Here is a 17,146-nt window from a genome sequence, read left to right as displayed (position 1 = left end):
AGTAATGAGCGCCAGCTATAATGTAAAGTAAGAAATATTATTAAAAAAATAGCTTTCAGTTTGTTCAGTCAGTTGCAGTTTGTAAAAATCTGTAAACTGCCAACTTTGTCGTTGGACAGTTAACTTCGGTCTTCTTTCACACTTCACTCTAACATTGTTTTTGTTGATAACCGCTTTCAGCACTCGTTTTATTTATAATTTTTGTATTAAATTAACAATAAATTAAATAAAAAAGACCAAAAATAAAATAACGACCTCCCTTGACACGATCCACGTGAGTGAAAATGGGTCGCCGGTCAATCAACACCACCAAGAGTGGGAAATACATGAATCCCACAGATCAAGCAAGTAAGGATCCCCTGAAAAAGCCCTTTCACAAACTGTATTTAACCACCAAACTATTGCAGGAAAAGAGGCGAGAAAGCAGGAACTGAAGAAGAACAAAAAACAAAGACAAATGGTAAGGGCAGCTGTACTCAAAGGTAAAGACCCACATCAGATCCTTGAGGAAATGGAGAAAATAGATCAAATGGAGTTCAACGTAAACCAGCCGTCTCCACTCAACGAAAAAGTGCTGAGGGAGAAACGGAAAAAATTGAGAGATACGTTAGATCGAGTAATGGGCATGTACCACAAAGATGATCAGGATAAATTTGCTGACTTGAAAAAAAGGCAGCTGGAATATGAAGTGAAAAGGGCTCAGTTGGTCGCGTTTTTTGAGTCTGTAAAAACTGCCCAAAGTGTGACAGTGGATGAAATTCCATTACCCCAATTGCCACAACAGAATGTGGCCACTTCAATCCCATTACCTGTAGGGGAGAGGAAGCCTGAAGTTGCAATTTATTCTATTGCAACTGCATTAAAATTTCAAGCATTAGGGATACCAGTAAGGTAATGTGTTTTCATATGTAAAGTCCATATATATCAAACAGGAATTTATAAATTAGAGAGCCTCCAGGGTGTCCCCCAGGTCCCCCACCAGACATTAATGATGAAGGAGAAGTTGAAGACTTTTCTTTTAAGAATGTTTCTTTAGAAGATGAGCGTATTGTTGAAGAAATGACTGCAGATGAAGGCAACGAATCAACTTCTCAAAACCCAAATGTTCCAGTAGGCAAACCCACATCCCTTCAGCAGAAAATGGTTGCTCTTTCTGGACAGAATGTGGATGAGTTTATGAAAGAAATGGAAACTGTGCACAAGAAAAAGGAGAGAGAAGATGCAGAATCATTGCTCCCACCAGGCACTAATGAACCAGTTCCTACTTTACCAGCAATGCCACCTTCCAACCCACCACCTTCAATGCCTCCCCCACTTATTTATGCGACTGGGAGTGGAATTCGATTACCTCCAGGTGCTTTAACTTTGCAAATGTTCACATTAACTATCAAACTATTTATTATTTTTTGTGTGTATTCGCTAATTCTAATTGTATTTAAAGGTCCCCCACCAGGCAGACCTCTCATGCCTCCTGGACCACCCCCTGGTCTTCCACCAATTAGACTACCGGGAACAGGACCCCGTCTCATTAGAATCCCAGTGCCACCCTTAGTACCTCAAACCATACCCAAACCCAACATATTGTCAGCGGCTCCTCAGTTAATCAACCGCAACGAATCAACCAAACAAGGAGCGACCATATCGGCGAAGCCTCAAATTCGGAATCTCAGCGCTGACGTTACGCGATTTGTGCCCTCAACATTGAGGGTAAAGCGAGAAGAGAAGAAGTGGAAACCAGTGACGAGTTTGGCAAGAGAATTGAAGCAGAAGGAGATGCACTTGAACAATCAGCTAGTTGGGGGGCAACACAAAGATGATGCTTATAAGAGATTTATGGAGGAGATGGAAGGGTTAATGTAGAGGTGTTTGTTTTATTTGTGGTGTATATAGAGAGTATTAATACGAGTTAGATAAGCAGTTTCTGTTTTTTTTTTGGTTTAGTTTACTATTTATTATTAATCCCATCACTTCCCTTAAAAATCAGAACTGCTCTTGCTATTTTCTTAGATCAGGTTAGTTTGGTAAAACCAGTAACAAGCAATATTATAGAAACATTTATTTCTGATGAACTGTGAGGTGTCTGGAATGTAGAGTACATTAGGCACACAAAATTGAATCATAATCAGGGATCTCATTCCGAATTTTACACTCAGCTACCTTCCAAAATGCCTTAGGTCCAACATAGAGTTCTGTAACTGCTGGATCATTGCGCATGTCCTTCCTCCATTTAAGCAAAACTGGAATGTGGTTATCTAAGAAGGGCAGTTTTTGCTCGAATTTTAAGGCAATGCTGCCCACCCTTTCTGCCCAAGGCCAAAACATATAATCAACCTGGAATTCAAGCCCATTATTGATTGTCTAAATTTTCAAATGGTATTACCATCTTAGGCTTGTCACCTCCAAAAAATGCAGTACCTCTGTTTGAAAGTTCATCATTCAAAGGCTGTAATGCTTCAAGTAATACTGTGACTGCTTCATCGGGTGTGTGAACCTCATTCCCAAAAAGGCATTTATTGAAAGCTTCAACAGCTGTGCTTATTTTCTGAATAACCTCTTTATCCTTTTGTTTCAAAGCTGGCTCCACTGGATACAAGGGATTTTCCGGAAAGTTCTCGTCTAAATAGTCGCATATATCCAGGCTTTCTACCACCACCTTCTCACCATGAACTAAGGCCGGCACTTTACCTAAATCAGTGAGTTTGTATTGCAACAGGAAGTTCTCTAGAAAAACAGTATTGACCTTCGGGATGGATCTGCAAATACCATTCAGGTTTTACCATTAAGTTGATGTTGACTATATCATGGGGGATTTGCTTAGCTTTCAAGACCAATTTGACGCGGTGAGCGAAAGGGCATAACTGCATAGAGAAGAGCCGCAACAGCCCATCTTGCCTTGGAGGTTCCACAGAACCTTGATCGTGGAGTAAGTAGAGTTTATAAGGAAAAGGCGAGTGCGGGGTATGCTTACCTTTAGATAAGTGGCTGGAGGACATTATAGATTAGATAAATGTGATATGAGAATTCTTTATGAAATACTTAGTAATTGGAAATACATCTGATTCCTGTCAAACTCGGTGTTTTGATCGATTGAGAGTTCTCACAGTCCATCGCACTCCAACTTATCACAAATTAAGGGAGAAAGCGAAACAGAAACAAATGTTTCGTGCTGTATTTATCGCATGTTAACTCCACATAAACAATGTAAACATCAACAACAGTTTATTTTTCGACATTCAACCGCCTGCTTAATCTCTGTACTTAATTCTATAATTTACGCTTGTACTTTTCCTCAATCCAGGGATGAGTCATGACTCCCTTCAAATTTAGACGCTCCTTGCCATCTATCACCACCAACTAAAGGCAAAAATGCACAATTTACATTGTAAAATGAGCTTAAACTCCCTTCTCTTACCCGATCAATAAGGTCCCTGGCTCCCACACTTATAAATCTTTCATATTTCAAATCTCTGTTCCTAATTCGCTTGTACGTGTCGTTTGGTTCTTTGCTTTCAAAGGGAGGATATCCGTGCAAAAATTCATAACATAAAATACCTAAAAGTTATCATTGTATATGCCAATATATGGAAATCTTGACGTCTTCACCAAGACGATAATATCCACGGAAACGTTAAGATTAAAGCAAGTATTTGTGGTTTCCATGGAAGTTATCAGTTAAGCAGAATTGTCATGTTATAAGCACGCACCTAGACACCAATAATCTACAAAGTGTTTGTAGCGTTTCCCATCTACCATCTCAGGAGCCAAATAATCTAAAGTGCCGCACATAGTCTTGCGATTCATGGACTGAGTATGCACAGACCAACCGAAATCAGCTACCTTGACGTCCCCAGTGATAGTGAGGATTAGATTTTCTGGCTTAATATCTCGGTGGATGACATTGTTCTGGTGGCAATATTCAAGACCATCAGCCACCTGATAAACATATTTTGCCGCGGTCTCTTCATCAAACCTTCCATTGGGGGCCGCTTTCAGATGATTGTATAGCTCTCCTTTTCCACCATATTCCAAAACAAGGTAAATGCGGTGGGAGTCATGAAACCAGGTCAAGAGTTGCAAGATATTGGGGTGCCTGCAGAGGAGGGTAGTTGAAACCAATGCACTTAAAATATAGGTGAAGTCTTTCTACTTAAGGTTGCTCTGTATTTCAATTTCCCGAAGCACTTGACGTTCTACTTTGTTCTTAACAAGTTCCTTTTTGATCAATGTTTTGAGGGCTACTAGGAAGTCGGTTTTTTTCTCCTTTGCAAGATAAACTTTCCCGAATTTACCCTCGCCTAGCTTTGTTCCTATGTCAAAGTCGTTTAAAGACCAAGGATAACTGAAAATTGACAACGCTAAGATCTGGTTCTTAGGTTAACTGGACTGGGCTATGTGGGGGCGAGAGAGCCATGTTGGAGCCTCAGAAAATGCGATAATGGGCCCCGTTATCAGAGAGCTCTGCCTACAAAGGGCTCTAATGCGAAATAGGGGGTATTAAAGACTTACTCGTCATTGTTGTAAGCGGGATGCTCCATCGCTTTTTTAACATAGTCTCTAGTGGAGGCCAAGAGCTCGCTAGGAACTTTGAGGGTCTTCATGTATTTGTCGACCTGATGATTGATGTCTCCCATTTCCGCCTCTTCAAAGAATAGCTCAGAATGCTCAGAAACGGATAACGGTTAAAATTAAAATAGCAACAACATTCAAATTTGAATGGATGGAAAACAGTGTTGCCAGGTCAATCCGGTCTATCATTCTATAAACTTCATTAACGTCAGATCCGCCTCTATCACCTGTCATAGTATTTTTTTAGCAAAAATCTACCACTAATAAAAACAACAAATCTTTATTTACTCACGATTTTCCCTTAAATATTTTGTGATGTTTCTCACCTTGCCGTGTTGAACGCTGCTTATGCTTGTTGGCGTTCAAAAGGGATGAGTGCCATGTCACCATCGGAGGTAAGAATTTACCTATGAAGTGACTCCCCTGATTCTCTCTTTCACAGAGACGTTTACAAAAAGAACTGATGTCCCTCATTAAAGACCCCCCTCCGGGGGTGTCTGTGGACACTGAACAGGCAGAGCAAAATCTTCTATTGTAAGTAAAAAAAAACATTAATAAAAATACCTTCAAATACCTTGACTGTCCAGGTGGACGATTCACATGGAGGGTGCTATAGGAACGCTCTATGAAGGCGAGAGCTTCCAGCTCCAATTCAAATTTAGCAATAAATACCCGTTTGATTCTCCTGAGGTGATATTTGTGGGCAATAACATACCTGTGCATCCTCATGTGTACAGCAATGGACACATATGCTTGTCGATTCTAACTGATGATTGGTCTCCTGCCTTGTCTGTTCAGTCAGTGTGCCTGTCCATTGTGTCAATGCTCAGTAGTTGTAAGGAGAAGGTGAGTCATTTGTTAGAAGGGAAAGGGGGATTACTTGGTTGTGTTTCAGCAACGTCCACCAGACAATGCTTTGTATGTTAAGACTTGCAGTAAAAATCCAAAGAAGACGAAATGGTGGTACCATGGTAAGTTGATTCTGTCTTGGTTGTTGAAAAATTAAGAGAGTTTGGGTTTCAGATGACTCAGTTTAATGCCAGGAATGGGTGGCAGTTATATTATTTTTATACATGATTTTCATTACATATAAAATGCCTATAAAGCGAGACTAATTTTATTTTTATTCTTAGTATTAGTACTTATTCCATAGTATAAATGGCAGGTTTATGTGTCTATAGGAAGGTTTTATTCGTTTTTCTTCTCATTGTTACACTTTCTGTGATAACCTTTCAGTCTAATGGACACTACCACTTTATGCTAAAATTCTTCTATTGTTTTGTTAATATTTGCTGTCTGCAATCATTTCCTTTTTCATTGTTTTTATTCTAATATTATGACCTGCAAATAGTTCAATGTTTCATGTAAAGAAATGTCTGTATGCATTTCTAAATAAAAGGAAACATTGGAATTTCATATATTAATTATTCTTAATTATTTTATTTAGTGGAGCATTCAAAATTATTGTAAAATTACATTATGTAAATTGATTTAATAGTAGTAATATACTATGTATTACGACGTTGAAAATTGAATGTTGTGTATTATTTCTATTAGAAAAACTACAATAACAATCAACAAAACCTTTATTTCTATAAATTCGATCACTTTTGTTAGCACTTTCTCCAACCTGGACCAATATAATCAAATTTGGTCTTTCATTGCTATTCCAAGGGGTGATCATCAACAAGAAATATGTCATCCCTCATTAATCTGCATGCAGCTTTCAATTTGCTACTGCATTTTCTTCAATCTCACTTTTCTCCTCAAAAAAGGCTTTCCTCTGGACTATAGGCAAATGCTTATTCCTAAGGAAAAAATTGTCATTTCCCAATGCAGTATAGACACTCTCCCCCTCTTTGCCCATCAGAACCCTCAATGCCTTATTCCTCTCTAAAATTTTGCCATAAAACTCCCTGCCGCCCTCAGCAAAAATTGGACTCAGCTCCTTCAACTCTAAGTCAATTTTCTCCTCATAATAATTTTGTGTAAAGTCCTTCATCATCACATAATACCCCAAATTGAATAACCCAATTAAGGAGTAGGAAAGAAACCTAAGACCTCGAGGTTTGACATACAAGTTCAGTTTCTGATTTAACATTGTGCAGACTGTGTATGTCATACTGCAGAAGAAAAATGCATATACAGTGTCAAAGCCAAGTTTAAAGCTGTCTCTCATTTTTATGTCTCTAGCTATAGCATACAGCTGAGCATTCTCTGGTACTATCAGGGATTTTATCAGCTGCCTACCTTCATCAGTATCCCAAATAACTGATGCTTGATTGACCTTCAATATCACTCCTTACAGAAAACAGTTCAATGAGAGTAGGAACCACTGTGACTTACCCTTATTTTAGACTTGTCCACATCCTTTTCCTTACCATACCGGAAATTCACAGGCATTCCAATGTGTACTCCAAAACGCCCAGGTGCTCCTATGCTGAACATGTCAAAGCCACTAGACATGAATGCCTCAAAACGGAACCTTTCACATTTGTCTATATTCAGTAAATCTAGAGTTTTTTCAAAGCGTTGAAGTAAGACATCTGAGACAGGCACTGAGACTCCCTTGCTGATATAATTGATCGTTATATTGGGTGAGTGTGGTAATGGAACTTACTTGTAAAGGCGGACTAAGTCCTTGTATTGGGTTACCAAAATGGTGTGGGGCAAAACATGTCCTAAGATCAGTGAGATGTTTACGGTGCTGGTCCCAATAAACAACCAGTTTTTGCCGCTTTCAGAAAGCAACCACGTTTTAATTTTGAGGCCTATTTTTGACATGGGGGCTTTGTATAATTAAATTGGTAGAGAAAAGCAATTCGTTTTTAAATTTAAGCGAATATCGAGGTTATGTACTTGCATTATGATTTAATATAATATACTTGTTTGCACGTAAGCCATGAGGTAAAGGATATGACAACGTCGCATGTAGAATCGTAATAAATAAGGTAGTTTTGGAAATAACGCTACAGATGCAAGAACAGCTACTTTTAAAAAGGTTGCAAGAAATAATTACTAATTAATTATTTAAAACTTAATTAAATCCTAACAATGTCATTATTTATTATATTAATATTAAGATATAGAGTGATGAATTTGGTGTATTATTGCCTCTCTATTTCTTGGCTTAAACTATTAGAACATTATATCCTTTTTTGACAAGTGACAAATAAGATTTACTTTCAAGTCAAATTAAATTTGCCATTTTTTCCTGAAGGCTCGTTTCGTATGGTTTCAACTTATAATTTTTGAATATTTCAAGCAAATTGTCAATCTGTGAGTGTTTATTTTACATTGAATAATATTTGATCAAAAAGAGAATTTGCCATTCTATTAATTTCACCTTGTGTGGTAACCGTAAACTCACAATGAGACGCCAATCCCCGCCCCGTATGAGACATCGTTCGCCACCTCCGCGAAGGCGACGTCATTCCATGAGCCCCCTGTCTCGCAGTCAGCCTGTGCCCCCTGGGGAAGAACGAAATAAAAGCAAACTACAATTTGACCCACCTAACAAAAACAATAAAAGGTTCCGCAGTAGGTCTAGAGAGAGAGAATGGTCGGGCAGGTCATTGGATAGACCTATTGACCGAGAACCTCCATTTATTACGTTTGAAGAGCATGATCGCCCCAGAGGACGGGACAGACGTCCAGAAGAGCGCGAGAGAGATAGAAACAATAGACTTGGAACAAGAGATTTGGATTTGAAAAGAAGAGCTCACCCTAGAGGCCAAATAATACCAGATCACTATGAAGAGAGCTACCTTGATCATGCACCAACATTTAATAACAAGGGAGGATTGCCAAGAGGTCCTGAAATAATATTGGACCCTTCAGTTATGAATTTTTCGCCTTTCAGTCAAGAAAGGGTATCTCCAGAGAATGCTAGAAACGCACCCGAGAGACCATTGCGCAGGGAGTCGCCTCCAAGAGAACGACGGAGATCGCCTGTAAATTTTCATAGTTCTGCTCATCGTCCAAAAATAGAAAAAGGGGAATCTGAGAAGGACCGCTTACAACGCCTAGAAAAATTAGTAGAGAAGCTTGTTGAGAGAAACATAAAGCCAGAGTCTGCAAAAAGTTCTAGTTCTACTGCATTCTCTTCGTCGCCCTCTGACAAAAAGATAGCAGAGCTTATTCCAAGCAACACGAGGTTCACCACTTCCATGTGGTTGAACAGCATACATGAGGAGTGTTTGAGGCGCAATTATGATGAGAAAACCTGCATCAGGTTCACAAAGGATCAAATGACAAGCATCATGAAGGCCTGGTTCAAGACTGTGTCCAGTTATGACTTCACTTGGCCTGAGCTAAAGCTTCTGATAACCAGAACCTTCCCAGACAACATCGATTTTGCTCAAACTCTCAAAGTATTGGCTTTGAGAGATAAAACTGTAGATGAGACTTTGACACAGTATTACTTCAGCAAGTTATATTTGTGCGAAGCCTGCAAAATTAGTGGGGAAAATGCAGTATCCTGCATGATAGATGGTTTGAATAATCCTTTTATGAAGCAGGATGTTAGAGCCCAGAATTTCTTGACTCCTGAAGCCTTGTATTCTGAGTACTTGTCCAAGTGTCCCGAGAGAGATATCCCAGTTCATGCAGACCCTAGAGAGACCCGTGAAGTTGTAATGCCTCAGGAATATACATCACAACCTCAATTTATTCCGATAGATGTTCAGCATCCACAGGACCCCATGACATACCATGAAATGAAAGAGCAGGACCGACGTCGGTGTTACACATGCAAGAAAGTAGGGCATAAGGCGCTGGATTGTCGGCATGCCCCTATTTGTTATAACTGCAGCCGCAGAGGACACATTGCAGCTAAGTGTCCCTCAGCTACTGTGCATCTGATATCAATAGAAGGAGGGAAAATTCCAATAAAGCAGTGCAAAGTTAATGCATCAAAGTATTTTGGCCTAATTGATACTGGTTCGACAGCAGTGACTATCAAGAGACAAGTGGCAAAGGAATTAGGACTGCATCAGGAGTGCTCATCAAAGGTGCTAGATGTATTCGGCGGAGGACGAGTGGGGGTTTCTGGAGAAGTTGAGGTTTTACTAGAAGTTGACAATGTGGAAAGGATGGTAAAGGCATTAGTGGTTGATGACTATGTACAGGAAGTACCGGTTATAATAGGGCAAGAGTATTTGTCCCAGGTCTGCTTCTATCAAGTTGAAGCGGAGATTGTAGTGTGTGAGAATCTAAGGAATTAGTAAGTATGGATCATTTCACAATTTGGGATCTTTAACTGGTTGTTGAGGGTGAGAGGAAGAAGAACTACTTGGAAAAGTTGAAAGTGTTTAAATTTAAGATTTTCATGGAAATAGTTGTTCGTTTTTTTATGTATCACTAGCTATAGTCCCTAAATGGTATAAGAAACCAAGTAGTTGAGATGATGATGAGTAGTTCATTTGATTTTTAACCAGTGGGATACTATAGTGAATACATACAAAGAGTATATTATGTGGTTTCTCAGCATGCAATCCAATGAGAGCTCATACAACAAATATCATAATATGCTTGATTTTTGTATTGTTATATTGGAAGGCATTATAAAGTGTGTGAAAATTAAGGAGCTGTAATGGTGTTATTTAATTTACAACTAGGATTTGAAGCCCTACGTAGGGAAGTTGGCATTTGCCACAAGTAGTGGATTTCATCACAAGTTTAGTTGTTGGGAAGGATCAGTTTGCAGTGTATTTTCATAAACATGGGCACAGTGGTTAATAAGTAAGTCTACTCTGAAGTACATGCAAGGAGTTTTCAGGAACATCAGCGGTTTAAAGGAGCACTGCACTTTAATAAGAAAAAAATTTAGAAGAGACAAAACGTGTTTTGAGCCGTGAATGGGACGCAATGACGAAAGGTAATCGTGGGATGAGTCAGTTAGAGTAAGCAGCAAGAGGTGATTCTTACCTTTTCTGTAGTTCTCGCAGGGTGGAATGTGTGTGAATAGTTATACCTCTTCGGTGGTTCAGAAAAAATCCAATATGTGTGTCATTTGGAGGTAACAAAAGTGCTTCTTTCTACTCCAGAATCGTGGTATAGAAAAGATATTCTATGAATTCTCTGGTGAAGTTCACTGGCAAATTCCTGAAAATACGGAGGCATAGAAGGACTGTAGAGAGGCTTAGAAGGACTATAGAAAGGCGCAGGAGGGTCACTTTAAACTTCTAAAATGCATGCTTTTGCAGTCATTAACTGTTATCAATTGTGTACAAACTGCTATGAGGTAAATCAACGATTGCTGGCAAAGAAACTCATCAGGGATTTGGACTGCAATGGCGGTAGTCCAGTGCTTGCATGGGAATATTGTTGGGGAATAATTAAGGATGATCAGTTTACGGATTTGGCTAGTCGGTTTGATAGAATAAACTCATTTATTAAACCACATTCACGTAAATGATTAATTTTAACCCAATAATAAACTAATATTAACTAATTAATCTGCGAATATAGGTAAGAATCTATATGATATCTAATAAGTGTTTGTTTATAAACGGCAAAATTTCCAATTAAATGTGAGCGCTTATTGCGTCCGTATAGACACCACTTGATCCACGTCCAATTTTAATAAGTCAGTAACTACAATAGTTATTACAATGCTAAAAGAGTGGTTTATCCTACTTGTGCTAACAGTCAACAAATCTTCTGCTTTACCTCAACATCACCCTTTTTCAAGCGAATATATTGCTTGGATCAACGCAAATCAATCCCACTGGAAAGCAGGCAGGAACTTCCATGAATCTGAATGGAGCAGATTGAAACTTATGGCTTCAGGTAAAATCACTCACTCACAATAAACTACTAAATACATAATTTTTCATTTGTCATACACACTTATACATATAGGCGTTCAACCTGAAAACGCCTTATTCGTAAAACCACCAGAAATGCACTACTATGTTAAAGTGAACAAAACTATTATTCCTAAACATTTTGATGCCCGAGAGGCTTGGCCATACTGTAGTTCTATTAGACAAATTTGGGACCAATCTCAGTGTGGCTCCTGTTGGGTAAGCTAAACTGTATAAAGAAAGCAACTATCACAACAGCACACAGTATTCTAGGCCGTAAGTGCTGCAGCAGCAATGTCTGACAGAATTTGCATACATTCTCACCAAATATTACAATTATATGTCTCAGCCGAGGACTTACTATCTTGTTGCAACCAATGTGGCCAGCAATGCAAGGGTGGAAAGCCCTTGCAGGCTTGGAAATACTGGCAAAAATATGGTAAAGTAAGAGTCCTAATCAGGCATTAAATAGTCATTTAAATATACGTGTGCAAACCGATACGCGAAAAGTAAGAAAATTCAAGGCAGGCCTAAAGGTATTATGAAGGATATTCGCTCAGCAAATTCGTCCCAGTTCACTCGGTTGATTTGGAATGTTGCAATCCATGATACCAGTATGATGAGCCACAACACGGCCCCGATTGCAGAGAAGATCACGTATCTTTTAATTTGCTTTTGCTCCTGGTATTCCGGTCTTCGAAAACCCTCATTGAAGAACCATAGGGCGTTTACTGCCCAGACGAAAGGCAAGCAAGCAAAACCTGCCTTAAAGTACCATTTGCAGAGCTCGAGCTTCTTTTCATTAGGCACCTTTGCTAGATCCATTTAAGTTGATGTTTCTGCGAGTTTTTTCAAACAAGATGAGCAAAATATCTCGGATATTCAAGAGTTTTTAGCAAAATAGTAATTTAATAAACAATAAGAATGACTAATAATGAGTACTGACAGTTGCGATCTTTTAGAATCAAATGACGTTTCCTTTGTCAATGTCAATGAACAGAATTTATTTCTAATTGCCTAAAAATATTCCACTTTTCGTGTTTTATACTTATCGCTACACTTCCAAAAATATACTTTGTCTAATTAGTTGTTAATCATACTTTTAAATTTGAATTTGCGTCGTGGGTTACTAAATGACTTAAGTTTGTGCCTATACACTTGCCACGAATGTAGGCCTTTGCCTATATTGGCGGCCATTTTGTCAATTTTTTTTAGGTTTATCTAAAATATTGTTGGTTGCATAGCTTGCGCCGCATCTTAATGGGGAAATGTTTAAATTTTATTTGAAATCCTTTAAATCTAAAGGGAAACAAATTTTTATTTCGCCAGGAGTTGTTACTGGTGGGGCCTTTAATTCATCTCAAGGCTGCAAGGATTACAGTTTGCCTCCTTGCAAACACCACAACAACGCCCCAGTCCCATCAAAACACAATTGCGAACAACTCATCTTACATTCACCTCAATGCATAAAAAAATGTGATAATTTCTTTTTATCATACGAAAATTCTCGTACTTTCGGAGGGGAAGTGAGGAGGTTTGCTAATGAAGAATCGGTTCAATTGGAGATTATGAGGAACGGACCTGTGCAAGCTGTTATGGAAGTGTATGAAGATTTTTATAACTACAAAAGCGGTAAGGCTTTCGGCGTTTATTTTAATTATTTTATAACATATTTTTTAGGAGTTTATATGAAGATTAGAGGTCAATATGTGGGGAAGCACGCAGTTAAACTATTGGGATGGGGGAGGGAGAACGGAATACCTTATTGGCTGTGCGCCAACTCCTGGAACAGTGATTGGGGACATTGTGGATATTTCAAGCTCTTGAGAAGCGGGAATCACTGTGGGATCTTGAACCAAGTATTCGCCTCTTTGCCGATGATAGGTTTTACCTAAAACGCAACGTCAGTTTTTTATTACATTTATTTCATACTTTTTCTGAAGAAAAATATATAACTTATATTCAAAAAATATCTATCCAAAATAATAATTTAAAAACAAATAATGGAATCAGCATGTTTTCACTAATATTTCTCCGGTAAACCCTCGTTGCGGGAAACATAAAGAACGGATATAATCACGAAGCCTCACAAGGTCAAAATACCACTGAAAACACACCATCGATCACGAACTGAGTCGTCACGACGGCTTTTAACAGGGTTCGTAAATAACACCAAAAATGCCTTTCAAAGTCTGCTTTTCGCTGCGGTAAACATGTGCCTTGTTTGCGCGTAACTAAATAAAACGGATATAATTAAAGCTCCTTCATAAGTAGAGAAATTAACTAAAAAAGAAATAATTGTAATGCATAAAATCAAATCTGTCTCATTCGCCATAAAACCATCATTTCCTATTGTTTCTCTTCCATCTACCTTTCTTTTGTAAATGTTGAAAAACTTGGGATCAAAACTGCTACCATTAAAAATCACTAGATTTTTGAATCGTAGCGCGTTCTGATCTGAATGTACAACCTAAGAGAAAGCTCCTCTGATTATGTGAAAAATGTTAAATCTTTATGGTTCCAAAGACCTATTTAACGCGAAGTTATTCCGTGGTTAAAATCCGAGGTTTCCATGGAAATGAAGCAAAGACCCAACAATGATACCTACTTAACCGACAAACTTAAGAAAAACTTAGAGATCCCGTTGTTTCGATCTGTATTGCTTCAATAAATTGCTCTCTAAGAGCTAAATTACTGAATCACCGTTAACTTTACTAGTAGAGGCGTAGCTTCCATGGAAACGGCAAAAAAACTAAACTTAGTTTAATTCCAATAACGAGCTGCACTCGTCGCTGCAAAAGTGGCACATATTTACAATGAATACTTCTAATATATTAAATATTCCTCCTACTCTTTCTCGTCACCCGTTGCTAAATCGTGGTGCAACGCCGCACTGCTGGATAATTCCTGAAAAGACTGTTCCAAGCAGTGCTTCAGCTCAGCGTAAGACACGACGAGGATGCTCTGCTCGTCTCGAGACATGAGGCAAATTTTCTCAGGTACGCCGACATCTAGTTTATTCAGGCATTGGACGATGTGGGCCATGTCGATCCAGGGTTGGCCCTCTTCGGTCACTTGATGAAATACGTAATCCCGAAACAGCTTCAGCATGTATCGATCCCCTGTTTCGGCCCATGTACTCGCCATGTTGAATTCCGGCCGTTCGTTGATGGTAGCCAGTTTGCTCATCAGCCTGAAGAGACGACCGTTTTGCACCTCTTTCGTTAGTTCGCCCTCCAGGATCTCCACCTGGTTGTGCACGTTGTCTAGCTGCGTGTAAAACCTGAGAAGAATTTATATATATGAGACAATAATTTATGGCTACGAGTATAGATACTAACCTTGCTCCTATCATTGGCATCAAATCCGTGACGCTTCTCCTTTGGTTCGCTAAGAGGTACATGATTAAGTTTCTTAAGTCTATAGTGTAAGTACGGTTCACTATGTCCAGGGCAGTTGAAATGTTTTCCCGTTGCACTGCAACCTACGTTGAAGGAAATTAATATTTTTAAGTTCACCTTTACAGTGTACTTGCCGTTGATTTGCAGGCTAATGCCAGCACCAACTTCCCCAGAGCAGTGAGATCCTCCTGTTGATAATGATGCACCAAAGCCAGGTGGTTCAATGCGGAATTGCTGTCGTGCAACACCACGTCCATTACGGCTAAACAACTCAGTCTCAAACTAAAAAAAAGAAAACAACATTTCAGATCAAACTAGCATCAACCTTACGCGTACCGATTCTTCGAGGTTAAAACGATTTTCGTTGGGTCCAGACTGCGACAAGCCAGAACATTCGAATGGATCAATCGAAGCGCTGATGTTAATTGGATTATGTAGTTCCAAATTAGTGGCTCCGGAAGCTTATTGTTTTGCTGGTGCCTAAGCAAATTATTCTTCTGGTAACTGTAGGGCATGGGAGTCGATTTGTCGTTGATGAACGGGTCCATGTACCCCGGCTGATCGATAGAGAAATGCTTGTTCAGAAGTGTCTCTGATCCTGGATGATAGCTACATTCAAATGGTATTTTATACAATGCGACTTGCCACTAAAGTACCTCCTTACCTATATACAAATACCAATGAGTTATCACCGAACGCTTTAGTAGTAAACACCTCTTTCAGCTGTACAATATTGGAATGATTCAGTTTCTTCCACATGTCCACCACAGAAAGGCATTTTGTGTTTTGCAGACGAAAGCCATGAATCCGTCTCAAGCAGTAGTGAAGCCCCGTTTTGATGTGGGTCGCTTTGTACATGGACGCTTGATAGCCCAGGTGGGCTTTGTGCAACACCTTTCAATATCACATCAAAATAAGTCAGTGCTCATTAGTACTATTTTTATCTTACTTGATTAGAAATAGGCTCCAGTGGAAACAACTCGTGATAGCTGTCCACTTCTTGTGGAAGGTCTGGATACTGTGCAGGGTCAGGCTGCAACAGTGTCAACATATTCCTGCTCAAAATGTCATTCTTCAGCTCCTCCGCAATAAAAAATGAGGGGTCTGCTTTGTTTTGGAGTGACATGTAGTCTGTCGGAGTGGAAGTATTGGGAGTCGATGTGATTGGCTCAGGCGAGGGTTCAACTAAAATTCGCTAATAGGAAACAGACTTTTTGAAATTTTACATTACCCACCCCCATTATGCTCCGGTGTAGTAGCAGAAAATTGGTAAAAATACGTCGTCCCACCAACATTTTCCTGATATGCAGGCACAACTAAAGGCCCATTTGAGGTATTGAGTTTGTCATGGCCAATAGGGGAAGTGGAGTGGGAAGGTGATTGAACCACTGAATCTACAATAACGGCATTTTAGAAACTGCTAAAAGTAAGTCACAAAGTTCAAACCAGTGGAAGCAAGTTCAGAATCTTCAAATTTCTTTGTCAATGGGTGGAATGCCACTGGGGTGGAGAAAGAACTATTCGAAAAGTTCGATGAAGCTGAGGTGTTAGGGGAGTTGTTCAATCGGGGGATAAACTCGGTGACATGATCTGCAAGGTTTAATTTTAATATTTGTATAAATACAGTATGGTCAAATATTGAAAGTAATTGGTCATACTCTATTAAACATATTTTTAATAATGTGATGTTGCTGATCATATAAAAAAGTACTAACAATTGAGATATATTAAGTCTGTACAGTTTCATTCTCTGAATATATATAGTGGCTCAAAATGAATTCTATGATTAGATGCTAAACTTGTCTAAAAATATACCATCAACCATGAATCACCCTATATAAGGATTAATGATAACTTAAGGAGAATCCCATATTAAAAAAAAACTTCTTTCATCTACATAGGTACTTTTCCCTTTATCGTTTTGTTACTAAGCAAAAAACTGGGTCAGCTTGGTACCTAACCCTCTAATTTCCCCAATAGTACCTATACTACAACTAACTACAATATTATAATCTCAATACCATTTGCGGAAATTTATGTTTAATATACAAAAAAGGCCATTACTTGTTCTTCCCAGCTGTGACAAAGTTGAATGGGGACGAGCAGCAACGGGAGTCATCCAATCCATCAGGAAACTATGCCTATTTTCTACCCTACGACCGAAGTACTATGGCAACTACAATAACCACGTTTCAAGCGGCAACAACACATGAAATTATCCCAGAATCTTATCAGTATTTTCGATTTACGAGAGCTTTTCTTTTAATTTTAATTCCTTTTCTTTTTTGGTCTATTTCGGGAACGATAAACATCAGGATTATAAATGTCACTGTCAGTGCTGCCACAACTGAAGTTTCTCATTGACAGGTC

General features: G+C 38.9%; 10 protein-coding genes across 11 annotated transcripts in view; 4 read left to right on the top strand and 6 right to left on the bottom strand.

Moving 5' to 3' along the window:
* Positions 1–118: 118 nt before the first annotated feature.
* Positions 119–1,915, top strand: LOC136415562 (WW domain-binding protein 11). Its single transcript, XM_066400196.1, has 4 exons — positions 119–348; positions 408–891; positions 948–1,354; positions 1,442–1,915. Exons 1-4 carry the CDS (start codon positions 285–287, stop codon positions 1,858–1,860), a joined length of 1,374 nt encoding a protein of 457 aa, XP_066256293.1. The 5' UTR covers positions 119–284; the 3' UTR covers positions 1,861–1,915.
* Positions 1,916–2,059: 144 nt separating this feature from the next.
* Positions 2,060–3,065, bottom strand: LOC136415596 (pyrimidodiazepine synthase-like). 2 transcript variants are annotated; one of them, XM_066400238.1, is made up of 4 exons: positions 2,969–3,065; positions 2,778–2,911; positions 2,381–2,719; positions 2,060–2,331 (listed from the first exon to the last, which is right to left on the bottom strand). In XM_066400238.1, exons 1-4 carry the CDS (start codon positions 2,991–2,993, stop codon positions 2,098–2,100), a joined length of 732 nt encoding a protein of 243 aa, XP_066256335.1. In that variant the 5' UTR covers positions 2,994–3,065; the 3' UTR covers positions 2,060–2,097. The 2 variants fall into 2 exon arrangements, with proteins under 2 accessions (XP_066256335.1, XP_066256333.1); XM_066400236.1 differs by having other exon boundaries at positions 2,061–2,331; positions 2,381–2,685; positions 2,741–2,911.
* Positions 3,066–3,226: 161 nt separating this feature from the next.
* On the bottom strand, positions 3,227–4,713 carry aurB (aurora B). The gene is made up of 5 exons (XM_066400094.1): positions 4,507–4,713; positions 4,148–4,339; positions 3,705–4,090; positions 3,413–3,552; positions 3,227–3,354 (listed from the first exon to the last, which is right to left on the bottom strand). Exons 1-5 carry the CDS (start codon positions 4,629–4,631, stop codon positions 3,265–3,267), a joined length of 933 nt encoding a protein of 310 aa, XP_066256191.1. The 5' UTR covers positions 4,632–4,713; the 3' UTR covers positions 3,227–3,264.
* Positions 4,714–4,795: 82 nt separating this feature from the next.
* Positions 4,796–6,096, top strand: LOC136415506 (ubiquitin-conjugating enzyme E2 W). The gene is made up of 5 exons (XM_066400095.1): positions 4,796–4,961; positions 5,009–5,100; positions 5,154–5,412; positions 5,462–5,537; positions 5,590–6,096. The coding sequence occupies exons 1-5, from the start codon at positions 4,938–4,940 to the stop codon at positions 5,601–5,603; spliced, it is 465 nt and encodes a 154-aa protein (XP_066256192.1). The 5' UTR covers positions 4,796–4,937; the 3' UTR covers positions 5,604–6,096.
* A 149-nt stretch (positions 6,097–6,245) lies between these two features.
* Positions 6,246–7,388, bottom strand: LOC136415406 (transmembrane protein 177). The gene is made up of 3 exons (XM_066399974.1): positions 7,187–7,388; positions 6,913–7,138; positions 6,246–6,853 (listed from the first exon to the last, which is right to left on the bottom strand). Exons 1-3 carry the CDS (start codon positions 7,348–7,350, stop codon positions 6,293–6,295), a joined length of 951 nt encoding a protein of 316 aa, XP_066256071.1. The 5' UTR covers positions 7,351–7,388; the 3' UTR covers positions 6,246–6,292.
* A 396-nt stretch (positions 7,389–7,784) lies between these two features.
* On the top strand, positions 7,785–10,153 carry LOC136415490 (uncharacterized). Its single transcript, XM_066400077.1, has one exon. It carries the CDS (start codon positions 7,938–7,940, stop codon positions 9,789–9,791), a length of 1,854 nt encoding a protein of 617 aa, XP_066256174.1. The 5' UTR covers positions 7,785–7,937; the 3' UTR covers positions 9,792–10,153.
* A 786-nt stretch (positions 10,154–10,939) lies between these two features.
* Nhe1 (Na[+]/H[+] hydrogen exchanger 1) overlaps positions 10,940–17,146 on the bottom strand; it is an 80,507-nt gene continuing 74,300 nt past the window's right edge. The window contains exon 3 of the transcript XR_010752614.1: positions 10,940–11,140. The gene's annotated coding sequence lies outside the window, so the exon portion shown is untranslated. The remainder of the gene's footprint in view (positions 11,141–17,146) is intronic.
* LOC136415497 (cathepsin B-like) lies at positions 11,113–13,380 on the top strand. The gene is made up of 5 exons (XM_066400084.1): positions 11,113–11,358; positions 11,431–11,594; positions 11,649–11,814; positions 12,705–13,007; positions 13,056–13,380. The coding sequence occupies exons 1-5, from the start codon at positions 11,181–11,183 to the stop codon at positions 13,268–13,270; spliced, it is 1,026 nt and encodes a 341-aa protein (XP_066256181.1). The 5' UTR covers positions 11,113–11,180; the 3' UTR covers positions 13,271–13,380.
* On the bottom strand, positions 11,795–12,220 carry pen-2 (presenilin enhancer). The gene has a single exon (XM_066400083.1). The coding sequence runs from the start codon at positions 12,198–12,200 to the stop codon at positions 11,895–11,897; it is 306 nt and encodes a 101-aa protein (XP_066256180.1). The 5' UTR covers positions 12,201–12,220; the 3' UTR covers positions 11,795–11,894.
* Positions 13,280–17,107, bottom strand: PAN3 (Poly(A) specific ribonuclease subunit PAN3). The gene is made up of 9 exons (XM_066400078.1): positions 16,841–17,107; positions 16,223–16,366; positions 16,012–16,170; positions 15,726–15,961; positions 15,441–15,670; positions 15,113–15,385; positions 14,911–15,058; positions 14,717–14,859; positions 13,280–14,658 (listed from the first exon to the last, which is right to left on the bottom strand). Exons 1-9 carry the CDS (start codon positions 16,902–16,904, stop codon positions 14,223–14,225), a joined length of 1,833 nt encoding a protein of 610 aa, XP_066256175.1. The 5' UTR covers positions 16,905–17,107; the 3' UTR covers positions 13,280–14,222.

This window comes from Euwallacea similis, chromosome 20, assembly GCF_039881205.1.
Source record: "Euwallacea similis isolate ESF13 chromosome 20, ESF131.1, whole genome shotgun sequence".
In the NCBI taxonomy this organism is placed as follows: domain Eukaryota; kingdom Metazoa; phylum Arthropoda; class Insecta; order Coleoptera; family Curculionidae; genus Euwallacea; species Euwallacea similis.
Note: the sequence above shows the minus strand (reverse complement) of the source record. Positions and strands in the feature narration are given on the sequence as shown.